This window comes from Engraulis encrasicolus, chromosome 19, assembly GCF_034702125.1.
Source record: "Engraulis encrasicolus isolate BLACKSEA-1 chromosome 19, IST_EnEncr_1.0, whole genome shotgun sequence".
Classification (NCBI taxonomy): Eukaryota; Metazoa; Chordata; class Actinopteri; order Clupeiformes; family Engraulidae; genus Engraulis; species Engraulis encrasicolus.
This window is the reverse complement of record NC_085875.1, coordinates 28,727,235-28,752,692: the sequence shown is the minus strand read 5'-3', so window position 1 is coordinate 28,752,692 and position 25,458 is coordinate 28,727,235. Positions and strand designations below refer to the sequence as shown.

Here is a 25,458-nt window from a genome sequence, read left to right as displayed (position 1 = left end):
CGCTCATCCAACACAAGCCGTCTGGCTCTGCCATCCAGTCGCTCTAGGTACTCCCAGTCAAGATTGTTCTCCGTTGTGGTACCCAAGTGGTGGAACAGTCTCCCAGAGGCAGCAAGACTGAGCACATCTCTTGCAGCTTTCAAGAAACAACTAAAGACATTCCTCTTTCGAGAGAATCTACTAGACTAATGCTTGAACTGGCCTTGCCCTAGGGCAGACTCCTGACATGATGTTTAGTTTAGTTTAGTTTAGTTTGTGAGTGTGTGTTTGTGTGTGTGTGTGTACTCGTTATTTACTCTTTATATTTATTTTAAAAAAAAAAAAACACACAACTAACCCCTCTTTGCAACTGCACTTGTTGTTCTGTATATCTCCTGTGCACTTTGTATTTGCTTGTGATGTTGGCTTGATTATGTCCTCTTTTGAAAGTCGCTTTGGTTATAAAGCGTCTGCCAAATGCAATGTAATGTAATGTAATGTAAAGTTATATCAAAATGACTTACTAACTTGCTAACTCTGCCGTTCGAATTTGTTTTTCAATTCTATAGGTTTCGGAAATTGCGTGTCTATTGTAAAATCTTTCGGCTATTTTACCACTGCTGAAAGCTGCTCAAACATTTTCGGAAATAACGTTTCCTTCTGCATCGCAGCCAATCGGGAGTGTGGTAGCTGTTCCTGGTCCTATGTCCCCTGGGTCCTAGGTTCCCCGGTATGACAATCAATGATTCATGGGTTTGGTCTTCGTTCTCTGTCAGTATCAATTGCATTCTCCCAGTGCTATATAGACAGGACGCTAAATCTACTTTTTTTCATCACCAGCCAAAGTGGTTACATGTTAATTTGACTAGCCAAACACACATTTACTAATGGGCCAATGTGGCTAGTAAGGTTGTCTCTTCTACCAGCCAAGCTGAAATTTCATCAATATTTGGCCGGTTGGCTGTTGTTAATTTAGAGCCCTGTAGATATTGCATTACCAAATAAAATAACACTTTAAATGAGGGGATGATCACAGCGAATATGAAGAATAAAAAAATAAGCTGGCCTGGCACACACATGATGACTCAATTAGGCCTACTTGTTGATCAGACAGGGCTGTTTGTTATGTTTCAAAACCATTGCCATACAAAATATGCAAGTATGTAATAATTATATAACCAATGATTCAGGGGCCCTGCAATGACATTATTCAGGGGCCCATTCTGATCCCCAGGGCCCCTCATAATATAAGACAATATAGGGGCCCTGCCAGATACCAGGTTCCGGTTCAGCCAACAGTTTCAGGGGCCCGTTCTTACCCCCAGGGCCCCTCATAATATAAGCCAATATAGGGGCCCTGTCAGATACCAGGTACCGGTTCGGTCAACATATGTTTCAGGGGCCCATTCTTATCCCCAGGGCCCCTCATAATATAAGCCAATATAGGGGTCCTGTCAGATACCACGTACGGGTTCCGCCAACATATGTTTCAGGGGCCCATTCTTATCCCCAGGACCCCTCATAATATAAGCCAATAGGTCTACAGGGGCCCTGTCAGATACCAGGTACCGGTACAGCAAATGCAAGCCATTTGTCGGGCCCTGCAACAACATTATTCGGATCCTCAGGCCCTACATAACATAGCCTATACACCATTAAAGGGGCCCCTTCAAATAGATGAGTAAATATCCCATGTGTCAGGGGGGGCTCATGTAACATTATTCAAGGGCCATGAAAGAGGGTTCAGGGCCCTATGACGCACTATACTATTTGATCTCCTCCGTCATAAATGAATGACAAAGCATGTGGCATATGGCATAAGGGCTTTATGTAAGGGATAATGTATTGTCCACACGTGACTATAGGAAAATATTTTCCCGACGAGGCGAATAACACCCCCCGACGCCGAAGGCGGAGGGGTGTTATTCCGCTTCGAAGGGAAATATTTTCCGATAGTCACGTGTGGACAATACATTATCCCGCTTATTATACGGCTTTTACCAACATTAGAAAGCATAAATAGTTAACCAGTAGTTTAAAATAACATGTTTATTGCCATTTTAATAGCGTGCGCAAAGAAAGATAGTTCGTGGAACGCTCATAATTTAAAAAGGTTACCAAGCAACAGAGTTTGGCTACTTTCTAACTTGTTACAGCCACGTTGCGCTTCAAACTGTTTGCAGGCTGCCTCGTTCACTGCGCGATATCTTCATAACAGGAATATTTCTATCTAATCGGCGGCAGTATTCCAGAAAAAAAGCATAGCAACCCAAGCACTGCTGTGCGCCCTGACCATCATTATCGATCCTGCTACAGGCAGAGAACTGTGCGCCGGATGGTTGACTGAAGGAGGCAACTTCTACCCTACAGGCTACACCCTTAAGGAAACTGTCAACGAACTCCTCACTTGTTAAAAAAAATAATAATAATAAAAAATACTAGTGTTAATAAAAGATGCCACGACAGCGGCCGGCGGACAGTGACAGTTTGCTTTCTTGAAACGGCAACACTTGGACATGAGATGTTGCTGATGAATCCTGATGGGCTACCACTCGGGCTTTTTGTATTAACTTCGTCAGGATGACATAACTGTTAAAATGAATCGCTGAATGAGACTTCTAGTGTTGTTGCAATTCGTCTTGAGACGTTTGAGAAGTGGTTGGTTATCGGAGCATCAGTGGGCCACCAGCAGCGTGCGTTAATCGCGCTGCTGCCATACTGCTAAAAATCAGAAGGCAAGCCATATCAGTGAAGATATGACCGATCTACTTGCGGAGTGATCTCTGAAGTGAACAAACTCGTTGCCATTGGCAGCGGGTATTATTAGGTGGGCATTACAGAAAAGTAGTGACCACAGAACGTTGGGTCCGCCCATTGAAAGTGAATGGGAGCTCTTGCACCATTCTAGAGTGCCGTATAATAATGACTCATATTACATAACATAACCAGTGTTCCATGACTTCAGGGGCCCAGTAGCAGTAGGTTATTCAAAATTTCTGCGCGGAGGCCTGGGCCTCAGGGCCCCCCCAGGGCCCCCGGGCTCTTGGGCCCCTGGGCCTGGGCCTGGTAGGCCCGTTCAGTGATCCATCCTTGCTAGTGTGTGTCACAAACTTCTTCATGAATTTACAACCTGCACCGGTTTCCTTTTTTCCTTTTGTTTTAACCCTCTGAGGTCTAACTCCTTTCAGAGGCTTTTAGGCTGCTTGCACCACCCTGACATTTTCAAGTATTTTCAACTAACAGTAAGCATCTATGCAAAAGTGAAATATATGGTTGTATTCTGAAAAGCCTGACAATAAATAATCTGAAAGAAAATTGGATGTCATACAAACATGTTTTATTTAAATTGAGTATAAACACAACTGTACAAAAAACAGGTTTCAGAGGTCTTCAAAAAGTGCAAGAAAACACACAATAAATATATCTAGCCAAGACTTTTGAAGTTTGAATCTTGTAAACAAATGTGTTGGCTGCATAAAAGTAAAAAGGGCATTTAGAAATGTTTTGTTGTTTTCATACAAAATGCAAAAAAGAAACATGATGTCAGGCCACTGCCTGTCTCATTTGAATACTAATGAGATAGGTGTGAAAAAACTCTAATGGCCCACACCCCCCTGTCAATCTCCATGTGCTCTGACAGCACACCCCCCTGTCACTCTCTTTGTCCTGTGGCCAAGTGAGCAGCATGGCTGTGTTTACCCTAGCTGAAAGGGGCGTGTTGTCACCTCTGAATAGCCACTCAAGCACCGATACTTTACATGTGAATAGCTATAGGTGTGGCTGCTACAGGCAGAGAGTACAGAATATGCGAAGATTTTTTTTCACTTTCTTTAAATTGGGCCAGCTATATAATTGATTTAATAAATATATATTTGAAATCTGGAAGGTCTGAGGTTTCTAATGGTGTAACTTATATGTTTCAATGACAAAAACTCACAGAGTTACAGATTTGTTTTTGGAGACATGTCAAATTGCCCTCTCAAGGGCAATTAGACCTCTGTGCGTTAAAGACGGTACAACCTCCCATATAGGCCCGATCTTGAAATTACTCATTTTTTGCTCACTATGACATAATAAACTCAGAAAAGCTTTGAATAACACAACTTTGCATCATGGCTTTGACAAATTTGTTGTAGCATCTTCAATATTTTAGCTTTAGTTTGCTCCCAATGAATTAACTAAGCCAACCATTTAGTCTTTTCACAACTGCATTTGAAAACAAAATAGGGACCATTTGAATAGGATACAACAACCTTGACAAAATATTCATCTTGATCATTGCAAATGCCCCAGTCGAGATATGGGCAAAGAACTCCATCCCATTTGAAGGGGAAATGAGGCAATGTATTGGGAACTGAGCTTAAACTTCCAATTGGCATGGCTTCTGATTTTGTGAGATTAATTTTATAACCAGAAAAATTGTTGAATGAGTCAATAACAGTGAGTAATATTAGTATTGATGAGTTCGGTCTTGAAAGGTATAGCCTATGAAAACATCATCTGCATAAAGACTTATTATAGTCTGACTCGCCTATTTGTAAATCCTGGATAGAAGGCGTTGCTCTTATGGCCTTTGACAATGGCTCTGTGGCCAAGGCAAACAGGGGGGGGGCAGGGAATAACACTGTGTAGTTCCTCTAAATACAGGAAAATTGGCAGACATAATGTCATTAGCTAGAATAGCCGCCTGTGGTTTATCATATAAGACCCTGACCTATCTTATAAAGTCATCCCCCAAATCAAATTTATCCAGGCAATACAATAAACAAGAGTATTCTAACCGGTCAAAAGCCTTCTCTGCTTCCAAAGAAAGCACTAAACCATCCATTTGTAACTTTTGAAAGACTTGTGTTATGTTCATCTCTGATCTTTTCTGAGTCTGTGTTGCTTCACTATGACTTGTTTATATTTGTGCAGCTACAAGGAGAAGGTGTGTGGTCTTTGTGGAGATTATGACGGCAACCCCGGAAATGATTTCCTTACTCCAACTGGCGAGCTTGTGACTACACCAAACGACTTTGGCAACAGCTGGAACACTGACCCCAAGTAAGACGCAGTAATATACAAGCACCAAATTTACTTCAAAATTTGTCACCACAGTTCCTTGCATTCATGCTTACATCCCCAGTTTTTATAACCAATATATTCCATAATTACCACATAATTTAGGTGCGACAACAATCCAGAAGTGCCTCTCCTTGGCTGTACTCCAGAGGACGAGGAGAAGTACGAGGCTCCTGCCTTCTGTGGAATCATTCAGAACACCAACGGTCCATTTGCTGTGTGCCACTCCATTGTCAATTCCGACGTGAGTTGCCTCCACGTTAGGATCCTTTTCACAAAGCAGACTGCAAAATTGGCAAATGGACAGGGAATTTGGAATAAATTGTATTTTTTTAATTCTATACTTTGTGACTTGCATTTAATGTATTTATTTTATGTTGTGATCTTTCCAGAACTTCTTCAAGGACTGCACGTTTGACCTGTGTGAACTGGATGGACTCGAATCTGCCCTTTGCGAGGCCATAGAGGCCTATGTGAATGAGTGCCAGGATCGTGGAGTCACCATCGAGCCTTGGAGAAGCGCCACATTCTGTCGTGAGTGTCTGACCACCAGCCCCATCTATACGGAGATTCCATGTTCAGTAAATGTCTAAATACTTTATTGCTCAGACGTTTGATATTGCTTATTGACCTCCCTCTCGTTCTTTGTTTTCTCCCCAAAGCCCTGACCTGCCCTCCCAACAGCCATTATGAGTCCTGTGCTCCACCCTGCCAGCCCTCCTGCGTCACACCTCCCCCTGCGCAGTGTATCGGACCGTGTGCAGAGGGGTGTGTGTGTGACGAAGGTTACGTCCTCAGTGCTGGCAAGTGTGTTCAGGAAGACAGCTGTGGATGCCAGCACACCAATGGCCTATACTACGAGGTGAACAAACCGCTTTGCTTGTTTTGTTTCCTTCTACTCCAAGTAGCATGTGTGCTAGATGGAAAATGACAGCGTAGTATGTTGTCTATTATAGAAAAAATGAACTATGCATTTTTAAAAAAATTCTGACCATTTTTCCTGTCATCAGCCTGGAGAGGTGTTCTATACCGCAGACTGTGACCTGAAGTGCACGTGCAATCCTCCGTCGGTCGACTGTGATATTGGAGAATGTCCGCCTTCGCAGCAGTGTGGTGTCCAGGGAGGAATTCTTGGGTGCCATCCAATAAGTACGTATCGGCTGTTGTTCAAACACTCATTCTGCAGAAATAATTCAAAAGGTATTTTTCAAGGATCACTGAAAGTTTTGTCCACTGCAGTTGGATGTTGATCTCTTGTCTTTTTTAGCATCCTCAAGGTACAATTTGCCACTCTCACGTTAACAGTAAATCCAAAATTCTTGTATGGTTTGTGTCACTGAAACCGTCTCCATCCACAGCCACCTCCACCTGTGTTGCCTCTGGTGATCCCCACTACACCACTTTTGATGAGTTGAAGTACGACTTCATGGGCACCTGCACTTACCTGATGTCCAAACCTTGCAACACCACCAGCATGCCACATTACGAGGTCCACGCGACCAACGAGAACCGAAACAACAACGACAGAGTAAGCTATGTGGCAGAAGTGCTTGTCTACGTCCATGGCATGACGTTGTCCATTCTTAAAGGAGGAATCTTCCGGGTAAGATGATCAGCACTTTTCACACTCTTTATAACTACATCAAATATTTTTAGGGATAAACATTCAACCTAAAAAAATGACCAATTTAAGGTTAAAACAACCGAAGAAGCTATGAACTACTAAAACTTTGTGAGAAATTCTGTACATTGCATGTGTAATAGATAGTGTGGGGATATACTATGTCTACAATTGACAGAAATGGTCCAGTTCAACATTGAGGTTTTCATTGCAAATATTTGCCCATTCCTATCGTGTAGTATCTCAACCTCTTATGAACATATCGGTTTGTCTTCTTGCTCTTTTCTCTGTTTGTCTCACAGATAAATGGGACCAATGTGAACCTCCCTGTGAATCCAGCTCCAGATGTTTCTGTCTACAAGTCCGGAAAACATTACACAGTGGGCATGAGCTTTGGGGTGACTGTTCGTTATGATGGCAACCACTACATGGACATCAAAGTGACATCTGCGTAAGTCAACATCACCATTAGCTCTGCATTTCAGGTTGATGTGCAGTACTTTAAAATACATTTGGTGACTTAGCATTAAGACACTGAGCTTTGTAACATAATGATCCTAAAAGGGTCCAGTGTGTTTCTAGTGTGTGTCACAAATTTCTTCATGAATATTTACAACCTCCACCGGTTTCCTTTTTTCCTTTTGTTTTTAAAGAGGGTACAACCTCCCATATAGGCCCGATCTTGAAATTTCTCATTTTTTGCTCACTATGACATAATAAACTCAGAAAAGCTTTGAAAAACACAACTTTGCATCATGGCTTTGACAAATGTGTTGTAGCATCTTCAATATTTTAGCTTTAGTTTGCTCCCAATGAATTAACTAAGCCAACCATTTAGTCTTTTCACAACTGCATTTGAAAACAAAATAGGGACCATTTGAATAGGATACAACAACCTTGACAAAATATTCATCTTGATCATTGCAAATGCCCCAGCCGAGATATGGGCAAAGAACTCCATCCCATTTGAAGGGGAAATAAGGCAATGTATTGGGAACTGAGCTTAAACTTCCAATTGGCATGGCTTCTGATTTTGTGAGATTAATTTTATAACCAGAACAATTGTTGAATGAGTCAATAACAGTGAGTAATGTTAGTATTGATGAGTTCGGTCTTGAAAGGTATACTGCCGTGCAATACTAGAACGCAGTAACTCAAAATGGTCGAATTTTTTTTTATATCGGAAATCGGTTCTAAACTACCTCATTTGTCTTGTGTCCAAAAATGGTGGTCCAACACCGTCCCGTTTTGGAGAAAACTCATTTTGAAAGTGCAAAAATGACCCAAAAAAGGTTAAACAAAAACGCAGTAAGTCGGCGAGTTACTGCTGCACGTTCCAATGGGACTGGTTTGGGAGTAGACAGTAATACAAGCTAAGAACGCAGCAACTCCTGCAGTAACTCCATTTTGTGGCAGTAATACCAGCCAAGAACGCAGTAACTCTGTTTTTTGTGGCAAAAAGACACATAAATGTTGTTTTTTTTGGGTTTTTTGTGTGCATTAAATTTCTATCCTAAACAAGCATTACCAGGAAGTGTCACCACCAATTTACCGACAACACAGTTGTCGCACCATATGGAAAACTTTGAAGCCTTTTTTCTCAGTTTGCCGTTTTCAGAGTTACTGCGTTCTAAGATTGTAGGGCAGTATAGCCTATGAAAACATCATCTGCATAAAGACTTATTATAGTCTGACTCGCCTATTTGTAAATCATGGATAGAAGGCGTTGCTCTTATGGCCTTTGACAATGGCTCTGTGGCCAAGGCAAACAGGGGGGGGGGGCAGGGAATAACACTGTGTAGTTCCTCTAAATACAGGAAAATTGGCAGACATAATGTCATTAGCTAGAATAGCCGCCTGTGGTTTATCATATAAGACCCTGACCTATCTTATAAAGTCATCCCCCAAATCAAATTTATCCAGGCAATACAATAAACAAGAGTATTCTAACCGGTCAAAAGCCTTCTCTGCTTCCAAAGAAAGCACTAAACCATCCATTTGTAACTTTTGAAAGACTTGTGTTATGTTCATCTCTGATCTTTTCTGAGTCTGTGTTGCTTCACTATGACTTGTTTATATTTGTGCAGCTACAAGGAGAAGGTGTGTGGTCTTTGTGGAGATTATGACGGCAACCCCGGAAATGATTTCCTTACTCCAACTGGCGAGCTTGTGACTACACCAAACGACTTTGGCAACAGCTGGAACACTGACCCCAAGTAAGACGCAGTAATATACAAGCACCAAATTTACTTCAAAATTTGTCACCACAGTTCCTTGCATTCATGCTTACATCCCCAGTTTTTATAACCAATATATTCCATAATTACCACATAATTTAGGTGCGACAACAATCCAGAAGTGCCTCTCCTTGGCTGTACTCCAGAGGACGAGGAGAAGTACGAGGCTCCTGCCTTCTGTGGAATCATTCAGAACACCAACGGTCCATTTGCTGTGTGCCACTCCATTGTCAATTCCGACGTGAGTTGCCTCCACGTTAGGATCCTTTTCACAAAGCAGACTGCAAAATTGGCAAATGGACAGGGAATTTGGAATAAATTGTATTTTTTTAATTCTATACTTTGTGACTTGCATTTAATGTATTTATTTTATGTTGTGATCTTTCCAGAACTTCTTCAAGGACTGCACGTTTGACCTGTGTGAACTGGATGGACTCGAATCTGCCCTTTGCGAGGCCATAGAGGCCTATGTGAATGAGTGCCAGGATCGTGGAGTCACCATCGAGCCTTGGAGAAGCGCCACATTCTGTCGTGAGTGTCTGACCACCAGCCCCATCTATACGGAGATTCCATGTTCAGTAAATGTCTAAATACTTTATTGCTCAGACGTTTGATATTGCTTATTGACCTCCCTCTCGTTCTTTGTTTTCTCCCCAAAGCCCTGACCTGCCCTCCCAACAGCCATTATGAGTCCTGTGCTCCACCCTGCCAGCCCTCCTGCGTCACACCTCCCCCTGCGCAGTGTATCGGACCGTGTGCAGAGGGGTGTGTGTGTGACGAAGGTTACGTCCTCAGTGCTGGCAAGTGTGTTCAGGAAGACAGCTGTGGATGCCAGCACACCAATGGCCTATACTACGAGGTGAACAAACCGCTTTGCTTGTTTTGTTTCCTTCTACTCCAAGTAGCATGTGTGCTAGATGGAAAATGACAGCGTAGTATGTTGTCTATTATAGAAAAAATGAACTATGCATTTAAAAAAAATCTGACCATTTTTCCTGTCATCAGCCTGGAGAGGTGTTCTATACCGCAGACTGTGACCTGAAGTGCACGTGCAATCCTCCGTCGGTCGACTGTGATAGTGGAGAATGTCCGCCTTCGCAGCAGTGTGGTGTCCAGGGAGGAATTCTTGGGTGCCATCCAATAAGTACGTATCGGCTGTTGTTCAAACACTCATTCTGCAGAAATAATTCAAAAGGTATTTTTCAAGGATCACTGAAAGTTTTGTCCACTGCAGTTGGATGTTGATCTCTTGTCTTTTTTAGCATCCTCAAGGTACAATTTGCCACTCTCACGTTAACAGTAAATCCAAAATTCTTGTATGGTTTGTGTCACTGAAACCGTCTCCATCCACAGCCACCTCCACCTGTGTTGCCTCTGGTGATCCCCACTACACCACTTTTGATGAGTTGAAGTACGACTTCATGGGCACCTGCACTTACCTGATGTCCAAACCTTGCAACACGACCAGCATGCCACATTACGAGGTCCACGCGACCAACGAGAACCGAAACAACAACGACAGAGTAAGCTATGTGGCAGAAGTGCTTGTCTACGTCCATGGCATGACGTTGTCCATTCTTAAAGGAGGAATCTTCCGGGTAAGATGATCAGCACTTTTCACAGTCTTTATAACTACATAAAATATTTTTAGGGATAAACATTCAACCTAAAAAAATGACCAATTTAAGGTTAAAACAACCGAAGAAGCTATGAACTACTAAAACTTTGTGAGAAATTCTGTACATTGCATGTGTAATAGATAGTGTGGGGATATACTATGTCTACAATTGACAGAAATGGTCCAGTTCAACATTGAGGTTTTCATTGCAAATATTTGCCCATTCCTATCGTGTAGTATCTCAACCTCTTATGAACATATCGGTTTGTCTTCTTGCTCTTTTCTCTGTTTGTCTCACAGATAAATGGGACCAATGTGAACCTCCCTGTGAATCCAGCTCCAGATGTTTCTGTCTACAAGTCCGGAAAACATTACACAGTGGGCATGAGCTTTGGGGTGACTGTTCGTTATGATGGCAACCACTACATGGACATCAAAGTGACATCTGCGTAAGTCAACATCACCATTAGCTCTGCATTTCAGGTTGATGTGCAGTACTTTAAAATACATTTGGTGACTTAGCATTAAGACACTGAGCTTTGTAACATAATGATCCTAAAAGGGTCCAGTGTGTTTCTAGTGTGTGTCACAAATTTCTTCATGAATATTTACAACCTCCACCGGTTTCCTTTTTTCCTTTTGTTTTTAAAGAGGGTACAACCTCCCATATAGGCCCGATCTTGAAATTTCTCATTTTTTGCTCACTATGACATAATAAACTCAGAAAAGCTTTGAAAAACACAACTTTGCATCATGGCTTTGACAAATGTGTTGTAGCATCTTCAATATTTTAGCTTTAGTTTGCTCCCAATGAATTAACTAAGCCAACCATTTAGTCTTTTCACAACTGCATTTGAAAACAAAATAGGGACCATTTGAATAGGATACAACAACCTTGACAAAATATTCATCTTGATCATTGCAAATGCCCCAGCCGAGATATGGGCAAAGAACTCCATCCCATTTGAAGGGGAAATAAGGCAATGTATTGGGAACTGAGCTTAAACTTCCAATTGGCATGGCTTCTGATTTTGTGAGATTAATTTTATAACCAGAACAATTGTTGAATGAGTCAATAACAGTGAGTAATGTTAGTATTGATGAGTTCGGTCTTGAAAGGTATACTGCCGTGCAATACTAGAACGCAGTAACTCAAAATGGTCGAAATTTTTTTTATATCGGAAATCGGTTCTAAACTACCTCATTTGTCTTGTGTCCAAAAATGGTGGTCCAACACCGTCCCGTTTTGGAGAAAACTCATTTTGAAAGTGCAAAAATGACCCAAAAAAGGTTAAACAAAAACGCAGTAAGTCGGCGAGTTACTGCTGCACGTTCCAATGGGACTGGTTTGGGAGTAGACAGTAATACAAGCTAAGAACGCAGCAACTCCTGCAGTAACTCCATTTTGTGGCAGTAATACCAGCCAAGAACGCAGTAACTCTGTTTTTTGTGGCAAAAAGACACATAAATGTTGTTTTTTTGGGGGTTTTTTTGTGTGCATTAAATTTCTATCCTAAACAAGCATTACCAGGAAGTGTCACCACCAATTTACCGACAACACAGTTGTCGCACCATATGGAAAACTTTGAAGCCTTTTTTCTCAGTTTGCCGTTTTCAGAGTTACTGCGTTCTAAGATTGTAGGGCAGTATAGCCTATGAAAACATCATCTGCATAAAGACTTATTATAGTCTGACTCGCCTATTTGTAAATCATGGATAGAAGGCGTTGCTCTTATGGCCTTTGACAATGGCTCTGTGGCCAAGGCAAACAGGGGGGGGGGGGGGGGGGCAGGGAATAACACTGTGTAGTTCCTCTAAATACAGGAAAATTGGCAGACATAATGTCATTAGCTAGAATAGCCGCCTGTGGTTTATCATATAAGACCCTGACCTATCTTATAAAGTCATCCCCCAAATCAAATTTATCCAGGCAATACAATAAACAAGAGTATTCTAACCGGTCAAAAGCCTTCTCTGCTTCCAAAGAAAGCACTAAACCATCCATTTGTAACTTTTGAAAGACTTGTGTTATGTTCATCTCTGATCTTTTCTGAGTCTGTGTTGCTTCACTATGACTTGTTTATATTTGTGCAGCTACAAGGAGAAGGTGTGTGGTCTTTGTGGAGATTATGACGGCAACCCCGGAAATGATTTCCTTACTCCAACTGGCGAGCTTGTGACTACACCAAACGACTTTGGCAACAGCTGGAACACTGACCCCAAGTAAGACGCAGTAATATACAAGCACCAAATTTACTTCAAAATTTGTCACCACAGTTCCTTGCATTCATGCTTACATCCCCAGTTTTTATAACCAATATATTCCATAATTACCACATAATTTAGGTGCGACAACAATCCAGAAGTGCCTCTCCTTGGCTGTACTCCAGAGGACGAGGAGAAGTACGAGGCTCCTGCCTTCTGTGGAATCATTCAGAACACCAACGGTCCATTTGCTGTGTGCCACTCCATTGTCAATTCCGACGTGAGTTGCCTCCACGTTAGGATCCTTTTCACAAAGCAGACTGCAAAATTGGCAAATGGACAGGGAATTTGGAATAAATTGTATTTTTTTAATTCTATACTTTGTGACTTGCATTTAATGTATTTATTTTATGTTGTGATCTTTCCAGAACTTCTTCAAGGACTGCACGTTTGACCTGTGTGAACTGGATGGACTCGAATCTGCCCTTTGCGAGGCCATAGAGGCCTATGTGAATGAGTGCCAGGATCGTGGAGTCACCATCGAGCCTTGGAGAAGCGCCACATTCTGTCGTGAGTGTCTGACCACCAGCCCCATCTATACGGAGATTCCATGTTCAGTAAATGTCTAAATACTTTATTGCTCAGACGTTTGATATTGCTTATTGACCTCCCTCTCGTTCTTTGTTTTCTCCCCAAAGCCCTGACCTGCCCTCCCAACAGCCATTATGAGTCCTGTGCTCCACCCTGCCAGCCCTCCTGCGTCACACCTCCCCCTGCGCAGTGTATCGGACCGTGTGCAGAGGGGTGTGTGTGTGACGAAGGTTACGTCCTCAGTGCTGGCAAGTGTGTTCAGGAAGACAGCTGTGGATGCCAGCACACCAATGGCCTATACTACGAGGTGAACAAACCGCTTTGCTTGTTTTGTTTCCTTCTACTCCAAGTAGCATGTGTGCTAGATGGAAAATGACAGCGTAGTATGTTGTCTATTATAGAAAAAATGAACTATGCATTTTTAAAAAAAATCTGACCATTTTTCCTGTCATCAGCCTGGAGAGGTGTTCTATACCGCAGACTGTGACCTGAAGTGCACGTGCAATCCTCCGTCGGTCGACTGTGATAGTGGAGAATGTCCGCCTTCGCAGCAGTGTGGTGTCCAGGGAGGAATTCTTGGGTGCCATCCAATAAGTACGTATCGGCTGTTGTTCAAACACTCATTCTGCAGAAATAATTCAAAAGGTATTTTTCAAGGATCACTGAAAGTTTTGTCCACTGCAGTTGGATGTTGATCTCTTGTCTTTTTTAGCATCCTCAAGGTACAATTTGCCACTCTCACGTTAACAGTAAATCCAAAATTCTTGTATGGTTTGTGTCACTGAAACCGTCTCCATCCACAGCCACCTCCACCTGTGTTGCCTCTGGTGATCCCCACTACACCACTTTTGATGAGTTGAAGTACGACTTCATGGGCACCTGCACTTACCTGATGTCCAAACCTTGCAACACGACCAGCATGCCACATTACGAGGTCCACGCGACCAACGAGAACCGAAACAACAACGACAGAGTAAGCTATGTGGCAGAAGTGCTTGTCTACGTCCATGGCATGACGTTGTCCATTCTTAAAGGAGGAATCTTCCGGGTAAGATGATCAGCACTTTTCACAGTCTTTATAACTACATAAAATATTTTTAGGGATAAACATTCAACCTAAAAAAATGACCAATTTAAGGTTAAAACAACCGAAGAAGCTATGAACTACTAAAACTTTGTGAGAAATTCTGTACATTGCATGTGTAATAGATAGTGTGGGGATATACTATGTCTACAATTGACAGAAATGGTCCAGTTCAACATTGAGGTTTTCATTGCAAATATTTGCCCATTCCTATCGTGTAGTATCTCAACCTCTTATGAACATATCGGTTTGTCTTCTTGCTCTTTTCTCTGTTTGTCTCACAGATAAATGGGACCAATGTGAACCTCCCTGTGAATCCAGCTCCAGATGTTTCTGTCTACAAGTCCGGAAAACATTACACAGTGGGCATGAGCTTTGGGGTGACTGTTCGTTATGATGGCAACCACTACATGGACATCAAAGTGACATCTGCGTAAGTCAACATCACCATTAGCTCTGCATTTCAGGTTGATGTGCAGTACTTTAAAATACATTTGGTGACTTAGCATTAAGACACTGAGCTTTGTAACATAATGATCCTAAAAGGGTCCAGTGTGTTTCTAGTGTGTGTCACAAATTTCTTCATGAATATTTACAACCTCCACCGGTTTCCTTTTTTCCTTTTGTTTTTAAAGAGGGTACAACCTCCCATATAGGCCCGATCTTGAAATTTCTCATTTTTTGCTCACTATGACATAATAAACTCAGAAAAGCTTTGAAAAACACAACTTTGCATCATGGCTTTGACAAATGTGTTGTAGCATCTTCAATATTTTAGCTTTAGTTTGCTCCCAATGAATTAACTAAGCCAACCATTTAGTCTTTTCACAACTGCATTTGAAAACAAAATAGGGACCATTTGAATAGGATACAACAACCTTGACAAAATATTCATCTTGATCATTGCAAATGCCCCAGCCGAGATATGGGCAAAGAACTCCATCCCATTTGAAGGGGAAATAAGGCAATGTATTGGGAACTGAGCTTAAACTTCCAATTGGCATGGCTTCTGATTTTGTGAGATTAATTTTATAACCAGAACAATTGTTGAATGAGTCAATAACAGTGAGTAATGTTAGTATTGATGAGTTCGGTCTTGAAAGGTATACTGCCGTGCAATACTAGAACGCAGTAACTCAAAATGGTCGAATTTTTTTTTATATCGGAAATCGGTTCTAAACTACCTCATTTGTCTTGTGTCCAAAAATGGTGGTCCAACACCGTCCCGTTTTGGAGAAAACTCATTTTGAAAGTGCAAAAATGACCCAAAAAAGGTTAAACAAAAACGCAGTAAGTCGGCGAGTTACTGCTGCACGTTCCAATGGGACTGGTTTGGGAGTAGACAGTAATACAAGCTAAGAACGCAGCAACTCCTGCAGTAACTCCATTTTGTGGCAGTAATACCAGCCAAGAACGCAGTAACTCTGTTTTTTGTGGCAAAAAGACACATAAATGTTGTTTTTTTGGGGTTTTTTTTGTGTGCATTAAATTTCTATCCTAAACAAGCATTACCAGGAAGTGTCACCACCAATTTACCGACAACACAGTTGTCGCACCATATGGAAAACTTTGAAGCCTTTTTTCTCAGTTTGCCGTTTTCAGAGTTACTGCGTTCTAAGATTGTAGGGCAGTATAGCCTATGAAAACATCATCTGCATAAAGACTTATTATAGTCTGACTCGCCTATTTGTAAATCATGGATAGAAGGCGTTGCTCTTATGGCCTTTGACAATGGCTCTGTGGCCAAGGCAAACAGGGGGGGGGGGGGCAGGGAATAACACTGTGTAGTTCCTCTAAATACAGGAAAATTGGCAGACATAATGTCATTAGCTAGAATAGCCGCCTGTGGTTTATCATATAAGACCCTGACCTATCTTATAAAGTCATCCCCCAAATCAAATTTATCCAGGCAATACAATAAACAAGAGTATTCTAACCGGTCAAAAGCCTTCTCTGCTTCCAAAGAAAGCACTAAACCATCCATTTGTAACTTTTGAAAGACTTGTGTTATGTTCATCTCTGATCTTTTCTGAGTCTGTGTTGCTTCACTATGACTTGTTTATATTTGTGCAGCTACAAGGAGAAGGTGTGTGGTCTTTGTGGAGATTATGACGGCAACCCCGGAAATGATTTCCTTACTCCAACTGGCGAGCTTGTGACTACACCAAACGACTTTGGCAACAGCTGGAACACTGACCCCAAGTAAGACGCAGTAATATACAAGCACCAAATTTACTTCAAAATTTGTCACCACAGTTCCTTGCATTCATGCTTACATCCCCAGTTTTTATAACCAATATATTCCATAATTACCACATAATTTAGGTGCGACAACAATCCAGAAGTGCCTCTCCTTGGCTGTACTCCAGAGGACGAGGAGAAGTACGAGGCTCCTGCCTTCTGTGGAATCATTCAGAACACCAACGGTCCATTTGCTGTGTGCCACTCCATTGTCAATTCCGACGTGAGTTGCCTCCACGTTAGGATCCTTTTCACAAAGCAGACTGCAAAATTGGCAAATGGACAGGGAATTTGGAATAAATTGTATTTTTTTAATTCTATACTTTGTGACTTGCATTTAATGTATTTATTTTATGTTGTGATCTTTCCAGAACTTCTTCAAGGACTGCACGTTTGACCTGTGTGAACTGGATGGACTCGAATCTGCCCTTTGCGAGGCCATAGAGGCCTATGTGAATGAGTGCCAGGATCGTGGAGTCACCATCGAGCCTTGGAGAAGCGCCACATTCTGTCGTGAGTGTCTGACCACCAGCCCCATCTATACGGAGATTCCATGTTCAGTAAATGTCTAAATTCTTTATTGCTCAGACGTTTGATATTGCTTATTGACCTCCCTCTCGTTCTTTGTTTTCTCCCCAAAGCCCTGACCTGCCCTCCCAACAGCCATTATGAGTCCTGTGCTCCACCCTGCCAGCCCTCCTGCGTCACACCTCCCCCTGCGCAGTGTATCGGACCGTGTGCAGAGGGGTGTGTGTGTGACGAAGGTTACGTCCTCAGTGCTGGCAAGTGTGTTCAGGAAGACAGCTGTGGATGCCAGCACACCAATGGCCTATACTACGAGGTGAACAAACCGCTTTGCTTGTTTTGTTTCCTTCTACTCCAAGTAGCATGTGTGCTAGATGGAAAATGACAGCGTAGTATGTTGTCTATTATAGAAAAAATGAACTATGCATTTAAAAAAAAAATCTGACCATTTTTCCTGTCATCAGCCTGGAGAGGTGTTCTATACCGCAGACTGTGACCTGAAGTGCACGTGCAATCCTCCGTCGGTCGACTGTGATAGTGGAGAATGTCCGCCTTCGCAGCAGTGTGGTGTCCAGGGAGGAATTCTTGGGTGCCATCCAATAAGTACGTATCGGCTGTTGTTCAAACACTCATTCTGCAGAAATAATTCAAAAGGTATTTTTCAAGGATCACTGAAAGTTTTGTCCACTGCAGTTGGATGTTGATCTCTTGTCTTTTTTAGCATCCTCAAGGTACAATTTGCCACTCTCACGTTAATAGTAAATCCAAAATTCTTGTATGGTTTGTGTCACTGAAACCGTCTCCATCCACAGCCACCTCCACCTGTGTTGCCTCTGGTGATCCCCACTACACCACTTTTGATGAGTTGAAGTACGACTTCATGGGCACCTGCACTTACCTGATGTCCAAACCTTGCAACACGACCAGCATGCCACATTACGAGGTCCACGCGACCAACGAGAACCGAAACAACAACGACAGAGTAAGCTATGTGGCAGAAGTGCTTGTCTACGTCCATGGCATGACGTTGTCCATTCTTAAAGGAGGAATCTTCCGGGTAAGATGATCAGCACTTTTCACACTCTTTATAACTACATAAAATATTTTTAGGGATAAACATTCAACCTAAAAAAATGACCAATTTAAGGTTAAAACAACCGAAGAAGCTATGAACTACTAAAACTTTGTGAGAAATTCTGTACATTGCATGTGTAATAGATAGTGTGGGGATATACTATGTCTACAATTGACAGAAATGGTCCAGTTCAACATTGAGGTTTTCATTGCAAATATTTGCCCATTCCTATCGTGTAGTATCTCAACCTCTTATGAACATATCGGTTTGTCTTCTTGCTCTTTTCTCTGTTTGTCTCACAGATAAATGGGACCAATGTGAACCTCCCTGTGAATCCAGCTCCAGATGTTTCTGTCTACAAGTCCGGAAAACATTACACAGTGGGCATGAGCTTTGGGGTGACTGTTCGTTATGATGGCAACCACTACATGGACATCAAAGTGACATCTGCGTAAGTCAACATCACCATTAGCTCTGCATTTCAGGTTGATGTGCAGTACTTTAAAATACATTTGGTGACTTAGCATTAAGACACTGAGCTTTGTAACATAATGATCCTAAAAGGGTCCAGTGTGTTTCTAGTGTGTGTCACAAATTTCTTCATGAATATTTACAACCTCCACCGGTTTCCTTTTTTCCTTTTGTTTTTAAAGAGGGTACAACCTCCCATATAGGCCCGATCTTGAAATTTCTCATTTTTTGCTCACTATGACATAATAAACTCAGAAAAGCTTTGAAAAACACAACTTTGCATCATGGCTTTGACAAATGTGTTGTAGCATCTTCAATATTTTAGCTTTAGTTTGCTCCCAATGAATTAACTAAGCCAACCATTTAGTCTTTTCACAACTGCATTTGAAAACAAAATAGGGACCATTTGAATAGGATACAACAACCTTGACAAAATATTCATCTTGATCATTGCAAATGCCCCAGCCGAGATATGGGCAAAGAACTCCATCCCATTTGAAGGGGAAATAAGGCAATGTATTGGGAACTGAGCTTAAACTTCCAATTGGCATGGCTTCTGATTTTGTGAGATTAATTTTATAACCAGAACAATTGTTGAATGAGTCAATAACAGTGAGTAATGTTAGTATTGATGAGTTCGGTCTTGAAAGGTATACTGCCGTGCAATACTAGAACGCAGTAACTCAAAATGGTCGAATTTTTTTTTATATCGGAAATCGGTTCTAAACTACCTCATTTGTCTTGTGTCCAAAAATGGTGGTCCAACACCGTCCCGTTTTGGAGAAAACTCATTTCGAAAGTGCAAAAATGACCCAAAAAAGGTTAAACAAAAACGCAGTAAGTCGGCGAGTTACTGCTGCACGTTCCAATGGGACTGGTTTGGGAGTAGACAGTACAGTACAAAGACACAGTAATACAAGCTAAGAACGCAGTAACTCCTGCAGTAACTCCATTTTGTGGCAGTAATACCAGCCAAGAACGCAGTAACTCTGTTTTTTGTGGCAAAAAGACACATAAATGTTGTTTTTTTGGGGGTTTTTTTGTGTGCATTAAATTTCTATCCTAAACAAGCATTACCAGGAAGTGTCACCACCAATTTACCGACAACACAGTTGTCGCACCATATGGAAAACTTTGAAGCCTTTTTTCTCAGTTTGCCGTTTTCAGAGTTACTGCGTTCTAAGATTGTAGGGCAGTATAGCCTATGAAAACATCATCTGCATAAAGACTTATTATAGTCTGACTCGCCTATTTGTAAATCATGGATAGAAGGCGTTGCTCTTATGGCCTTTGACAATGGCTCTGTGGCCAAGGCAAACAGGGGGGGGGGGGGGGCAGGGAATAACACTGTGTAGTTCCTCTAAATACAGGAAAATTGGCAGACATAATGTCATTAGCTAGAATAGCCGCCTGTGGTTTATCATATAAGACCCTGACCTATCTTATAAAGTCATCCCCCAAATCAAATTTATCCAGGCAATACAATAAACAAGAGTATTCTAACCGGTCAAAAGCCTTCTCTGCTTCCAAAGAAAGCACTAAACCATCCATTTGTAACTTTTGAAAGACTTGTGTTATGTTCATCTCTGATCTTTTCTGAGTCTGTGTTGCTTCACTATGACTTGTTTATATTTGTGCAGCTACAAGGAGAAGGTGTGTGGTCTTTGTGGAGATTATGACGGCAACCCCGGAAATGATTTCCTTACTCCAACTGGCGAGCTTGTGACTACACCAAACGACTTTGGCAACAGCTGGAACACTGACCCCAAGTAAGACGCAGTAATATACAAGCACCAAATTTACTTCAAAATTTGTCACCACAGTTCCTTGCATTCATGCTTACATCCCCAGTTTTTATAACCAATATATTCCATAATTACCACATAATTTAGGTGCGACAACAATCCAGAAGTGCCTCTCCTTGGCTGTACTCCAGAGGACGAGGAGAAGTACGAGGCTCCTGCCTTCTGTGGAATCATTCAGAACACCAACGGTCCATTTGCTGTGTGCCACTCCATTGTCAATTCCGACGTGAGTTGCCTCCACGTTAGGATCCTTTTCACAAAGCAGACTGCAAAATTGGCAAATGGACAGGGAATTTGGAATAAATTGTATTTTTTAAATTCTATACTTTGTGACTTGCATTTAATGTATTTATTTTATGTTGTGATCTTTCCAGAACTTCTTCAAGGACTGCACGTTTGACCTGTGTGAACTGGATGGACTCGAATCTGCCCTTTGCGAGGCCATAGAGGCCTATGTGAATGAGTGCCAGGATCGTGGAGTCACCATCGAGCCTTGGAGAAGCGCCACATTCTGTCGTGAGTGTCTGACCACCAGCCCCATCTATACGGAGATTCCATGTTCAGTAAATGTCTAAATTCTTTATTGCTCAGACGTTTGATATTGCTTATTGACCTCCCTCTCGTTCTTTGTTTTCTCCCCAAAGCCCTGACCTGCCCTCCCAACAGCCATTATGAGTCCTGTGCTCCACCCTGCCAGCCCTCCTGCGTCACACCTCCCCCTGCGCAGTGTATCGGACCGTGTGCAGAGGGGTGTGTGTGTGACGAAGGTTACGTCCTCAGTGCTGGCAAGTGTGTTCAGGAAGACAGCTGTGGATGCCAGCACACCAATGGCCTATACTACGAGGTGAACAAACCGCTTTGCTTGTTTTGTTTCCTTCTACTCCAAGTAGCATGTGTGCTAGATGGAAAATGACAGCGTAGTATGTTGTCTATTATAGAAAAAATGAACTATGCATTTTAAAAAAAAATCTGACCATTTTTCCTGTCATCAGCCTGGAGAGGTGTTCTATACCGCAGACTGTGACCTGAAGTGCACGTGCAATCCTCCGTCGGTCGACTGTGATAGTGGAGAATGTCCGCCTTCGCAGCAGTGTGGTGTCCAGGGAGGAATTCTTGGGTGCCATCCAATAAGTACGTATCGGCTGTTGTTCAAACACTCATTCTGCAGAAATAATTCAAAAGGTATTTTTCAAGGATCACTGAAAGTTTTGTCCACTGCAGTTGGATGTTGATCTCTTGTCTTTTTTAAGCATCCTCAAGGTACAATTTGCCACTCTCACGTTAATAGTAAATCCAAAATTCTTGTATGGTTTGTGTCACTGAAACCGTCTCCATCCACAGCCACCTCCACCTGTGTTGCCTCTGGTGATCCCCACTACACCACTTTTGATGAGTTGAAGTACGACTTCATGGGCACCTGCACTTACCTGATGTCCAAACCTTGCAACACGACCAGCATGCCACATTACGAGGTCCACGCGACCAACGAGAACCGAAACAACAACGACAGAGTAAGCTATGTGGCAGAAGTGCTTGTCTACGTCCATGGCATGACGTTGTCCATTCTTAAAGGAGGAATCTTCCGGGTAAGATGATCAGCACTTTTCACACTCTTTATAACTACATAAAATATTTTTAGGGATAAACATTCAACCTAAAAAAATGACCAATTTAAGGTTAAAACAACCGAAGAAGCTATGAACTACTAAAACTTTGTGAGAAATTCTGTACATTGCATGTGTAATAGATAGTGTGGGGATATACTATGTCTACAATTGACAGAAATGGTCCAGTTCAACATTGAGGTTTTCATTGCAAATATTTGCCCATTCCTATCGTGTAGTATCTCAACCTCTTATGAACATATCGGTTTGTCTTCTTGCTCTTTTCTCTGTTTGTCTCACAGATAAATGGGACCAATGTGAACCTCCCTGTGAATCCAGCTCCAGATGTTTCTGTCTACAAGTCCGGAAAACATTACACAGTGGGCATGAGCTTTGGGGTGACTGTTCGTTATGATGGCAACCACTACATGGACATCAAAGTGACATCTGCGTAAGTCAACATCACCATTAGCTCTGCATTTCAGGTTGATGTGCAGTACTTTAAAATACATTTGGTGACTTAGCATTAAGACACTGAGCTTTGTAACATAATGATCCTAAAAGGGTCCAGTGTGTTTCTAGTGTGTGTCACAAATTTCTTCATGAATATTTACAACCTCCACCGGTTTCCTTTTTTCCTTTTGTTTTTAAAGAGGGTACAACCTCCCATATAGGCCCGATCTTGAAATTTCTCATTTTTTGCTCACTATGACATAATAAACTCAGAAAAGCTTTGAAAAACACAACTTTGCATCATGGCTTTGACAAATGTGTTGTAGCATCTTCAATATTTTAGCTTTAGTTTGCTCCCAATGAATTAACTAAGCCAACCATTTAGTCTTTTCACAACTGCATTTGAAAACAAAATAGGGACCATTTGAATAGGATACAACAACCTTGACAAAATATTCATCTTGATCATTGCAAATGCCCCAGCCGAGATATGGGCAAAGAACTCCATCCCATTTGAAGGGGAAATAAGGCAATGTATTGGGAACTGATCTTAAACTTCCAATTGGCATGGCTTCTGATTTTGTGAGATTAATTTTATAACCAGAACAATTGTTGAATGAGTCACTAACAGTGAGTAATATTAGTATTGATGAGTTCGGTCTTGAAAGGTATAGCCTATGAAAACATCATCTGCATAAAGACTTATTATAGTCTGACTCGCCTATTTGTAAATCCTGGATAGAAGGCGTTGCTCTTATGGCCTTTGACAATGGCTCTGTGGCCAAGGCAAACAGGGGGGGGGGCAGGGAATAACACTGTGTAGTTCCTCTAAATACAGGAAAATTGGCAGACATAATGTCATTAGCTAGATTAGCCGCCTGTGGTTTATCATATAAGACCCTGACCTATCTTATAAAGTCATCCCCCAAATCAAATGTATCCAGGCAATACAATAAACAAGAGTATTCTAACCGGTCAAAAGCCTTCTCTGCTTCCAAAGAAAGCACTAAACCATCCATTTGTAACTTTTGAAAGACTTGTGTTATGTTCATCTCTGATCTTTTCTGAGTCTGTGTTGCTTCACTATGACTTGTTTATATTTGTGCAGCTACAAGGAGAAGGTGTGTGGTCTTTGTGGAGATTATGACGGCAACCCCGGAAATGATTTCCTTACTCCAACTGGCGAGCTTGTGACTACACCAAACGACTTTGGCAACAGCTGGAACACTGACCCCAAGTAAGACGCAGTAATATACAAGCACCAAATTTACTTCAAAATTTGTCACCACAGTTCCTTGCATTCATGCTTACATCCCCAGTTTTTATAACCAATATATTCCATAATTACCACATAATTTAGGTGCGACAACAATCCAGAAGTGCCTCTCCTTGGCTGTACTCCAGAGGACGAGGAGAAGTACGAGGCTCCTGCCTTCTGTGGAATCATTCAGAACACCAACGGTCCATTTGCTGTGTGCCACTCCATTGTCAATTCCGACGTGAGTTGCCTCCACGTTAGGATCCTTTTCACAAAGCAGACTGCAAAATTGGCAAATGGACAGGGAATTTGGAATAAATTGTATTTTTTTTAATTCTATACTTTGTGACTTGCAACATTTAATGTATTTATTTTATGTTGTGATCTTTCCAGAACTTCTTCAAGGACTGCACGTTTGACCTGTGTGAACTGGATGGACTCGAATCTGCCCTTTGCGAGGCCATAGAGGCCTATGTGAATGAGTGCCAGGATCGTGGAGTCACCATCGAGCCTTGGAGAAGCGCCACATTCTGTCGTGAGTGTCTGACCACCAGCCCCATCTATACGGAGATTCCATGTTCAGTAAATGTCTAAATTCTTTATTGCTCAGACGTTTGATATTGCTTATTGACCTCCCTCTCGTTCTTTGTTTTCTCCCCAAAGCCCTGACCTGCCCTCCCAACAGCCATTATGAGTCCTGTGCTCCACCCTGCCAGCCCTCCTGCGTCACACCTCCCCCTGCGCAGTGTATCGGGCCGTGTGCAGAGGGGTGTGTGTGTGACGAAGGTTACGTCCTCAGTGCTGGCAAGTGTGTTCAGGAAGACAGCTGTGGATGCCAGCACACCAATGGCCTATACTACGAGGTGAACAAACCGCTTTGCTTGTTTTGTTTCCTTCTACTCCAAGTAGCATGTGTGCTAGATGGAAAATGACAGCGTAGTATGTTGTCTATTATAGAAAAAATGAACTATTGTTGAATTTGAGTGGTATATCCTGCTGCATTTTGCAGCTGACCAACAACTGATTGACCATACTGTTGTTTACTTTTGCCTATTCCAGTGTTCCAATCAATTGGGCCCTGGAATGTGGCATGTTTATTGTTACTTTGCTGATATCTGGAGAGCTCAGAGCGAGAGCCTCTGCTGTTGAAGGCCATTGTGCCAGGGCACAGTGTGCTCGCGCCTAACTTTCCAGATAGCAGACACATCTAGGCTGTGTGTTATCCTTAGCGATAGGTGTTTTTATGCTTCGTCACTACTGGAGACATGGAGACGACATCTTCCTTAACTAAGATCATACTTGCATACGTGTAACCTGCTGACATGAGGAAGACGGTATAAAAACCGTTGCCACCATTTTGTCAGTTGTCGATCGATTTGCCTGTCATTCGCCAGAGATAGGATGCTGCCTAGATAGTGAGACGCTGTGAGACTTTGTCTCATTTTTATTTCTTTTTAACTTTTTTATTCTTTTCCCACTTTTACTTCTTTTATTTTCTTCTTATTCTTTTTGTAATCTCACTTTTTCTATAATAAACTGTATCCTGATCGATCCTTTTAACTACGAAGTCAAGACTTATTTTTATTATTGCAAGTGAGTCAACTAAAACACAACGCAGAGCATTCAA

At 42.0% G+C, this 25,458-nt stretch overlaps 1 protein-coding gene across 1 annotated transcript in view; it reads left to right on the top strand.

Annotated features, from left to right (window-relative positions):
• LOC134469833 (IgGFc-binding protein-like) overlaps nucleotides 1-25,458 on the top strand; it is a 123,075-nt gene that overhangs the window by 24,521 nt on the left and 73,096 nt on the right. The window contains exons 14-52 of the mRNA XM_063223863.1: nucleotides 4,897-5,025; nucleotides 5,149-5,287; nucleotides 5,436-5,577; nucleotides 5,706-5,905; nucleotides 6,054-6,192; nucleotides 6,402-6,646; nucleotides 6,967-7,115; nucleotides 8,752-8,880; nucleotides 9,004-9,142; nucleotides 9,291-9,432; nucleotides 9,561-9,760; nucleotides 9,907-10,045; nucleotides 10,255-10,499; nucleotides 10,820-10,968; nucleotides 12,614-12,742; nucleotides 12,866-13,004; nucleotides 13,153-13,294; nucleotides 13,423-13,622; nucleotides 13,771-13,909; nucleotides 14,119-14,363; nucleotides 14,684-14,832; nucleotides 16,473-16,601; nucleotides 16,725-16,863; nucleotides 17,012-17,153; nucleotides 17,282-17,481; nucleotides 17,630-17,768; nucleotides 17,978-18,222; nucleotides 18,543-18,691; nucleotides 20,352-20,480; nucleotides 20,604-20,742; nucleotides 20,891-21,032; nucleotides 21,161-21,360; nucleotides 21,509-21,647; nucleotides 21,858-22,102; nucleotides 22,423-22,571; nucleotides 23,682-23,810; nucleotides 23,934-24,072; nucleotides 24,225-24,366; nucleotides 24,495-24,694. Coding sequence (XP_063079933.1) covers nucleotides 4,897-5,025; nucleotides 5,149-5,287; nucleotides 5,436-5,577; nucleotides 5,706-5,905; nucleotides 6,054-6,192; nucleotides 6,402-6,646; nucleotides 6,967-7,115; nucleotides 8,752-8,880; nucleotides 9,004-9,142; nucleotides 9,291-9,432; nucleotides 9,561-9,760; nucleotides 9,907-10,045; nucleotides 10,255-10,499; nucleotides 10,820-10,968; nucleotides 12,614-12,742; nucleotides 12,866-13,004; nucleotides 13,153-13,294; nucleotides 13,423-13,622; nucleotides 13,771-13,909; nucleotides 14,119-14,363; nucleotides 14,684-14,832; nucleotides 16,473-16,601; nucleotides 16,725-16,863; nucleotides 17,012-17,153; nucleotides 17,282-17,481; nucleotides 17,630-17,768; nucleotides 17,978-18,222; nucleotides 18,543-18,691; nucleotides 20,352-20,480; nucleotides 20,604-20,742; nucleotides 20,891-21,032; nucleotides 21,161-21,360; nucleotides 21,509-21,647; nucleotides 21,858-22,102; nucleotides 22,423-22,571; nucleotides 23,682-23,810; nucleotides 23,934-24,072; nucleotides 24,225-24,366; nucleotides 24,495-24,694 — 6,325 coding nt within the window. The remainder of the gene's footprint in view (nucleotides 1-4,896; nucleotides 5,026-5,148; nucleotides 5,288-5,435; nucleotides 5,578-5,705; nucleotides 5,906-6,053; nucleotides 6,193-6,401; nucleotides 6,647-6,966; nucleotides 7,116-8,751; nucleotides 8,881-9,003; nucleotides 9,143-9,290; nucleotides 9,433-9,560; nucleotides 9,761-9,906; nucleotides 10,046-10,254; nucleotides 10,500-10,819; nucleotides 10,969-12,613; nucleotides 12,743-12,865; nucleotides 13,005-13,152; nucleotides 13,295-13,422; nucleotides 13,623-13,770; nucleotides 13,910-14,118; nucleotides 14,364-14,683; nucleotides 14,833-16,472; nucleotides 16,602-16,724; nucleotides 16,864-17,011; nucleotides 17,154-17,281; nucleotides 17,482-17,629; nucleotides 17,769-17,977; nucleotides 18,223-18,542; nucleotides 18,692-20,351; nucleotides 20,481-20,603; nucleotides 20,743-20,890; nucleotides 21,033-21,160; nucleotides 21,361-21,508; nucleotides 21,648-21,857; nucleotides 22,103-22,422; nucleotides 22,572-23,681; nucleotides 23,811-23,933; nucleotides 24,073-24,224; nucleotides 24,367-24,494; nucleotides 24,695-25,458) is intronic.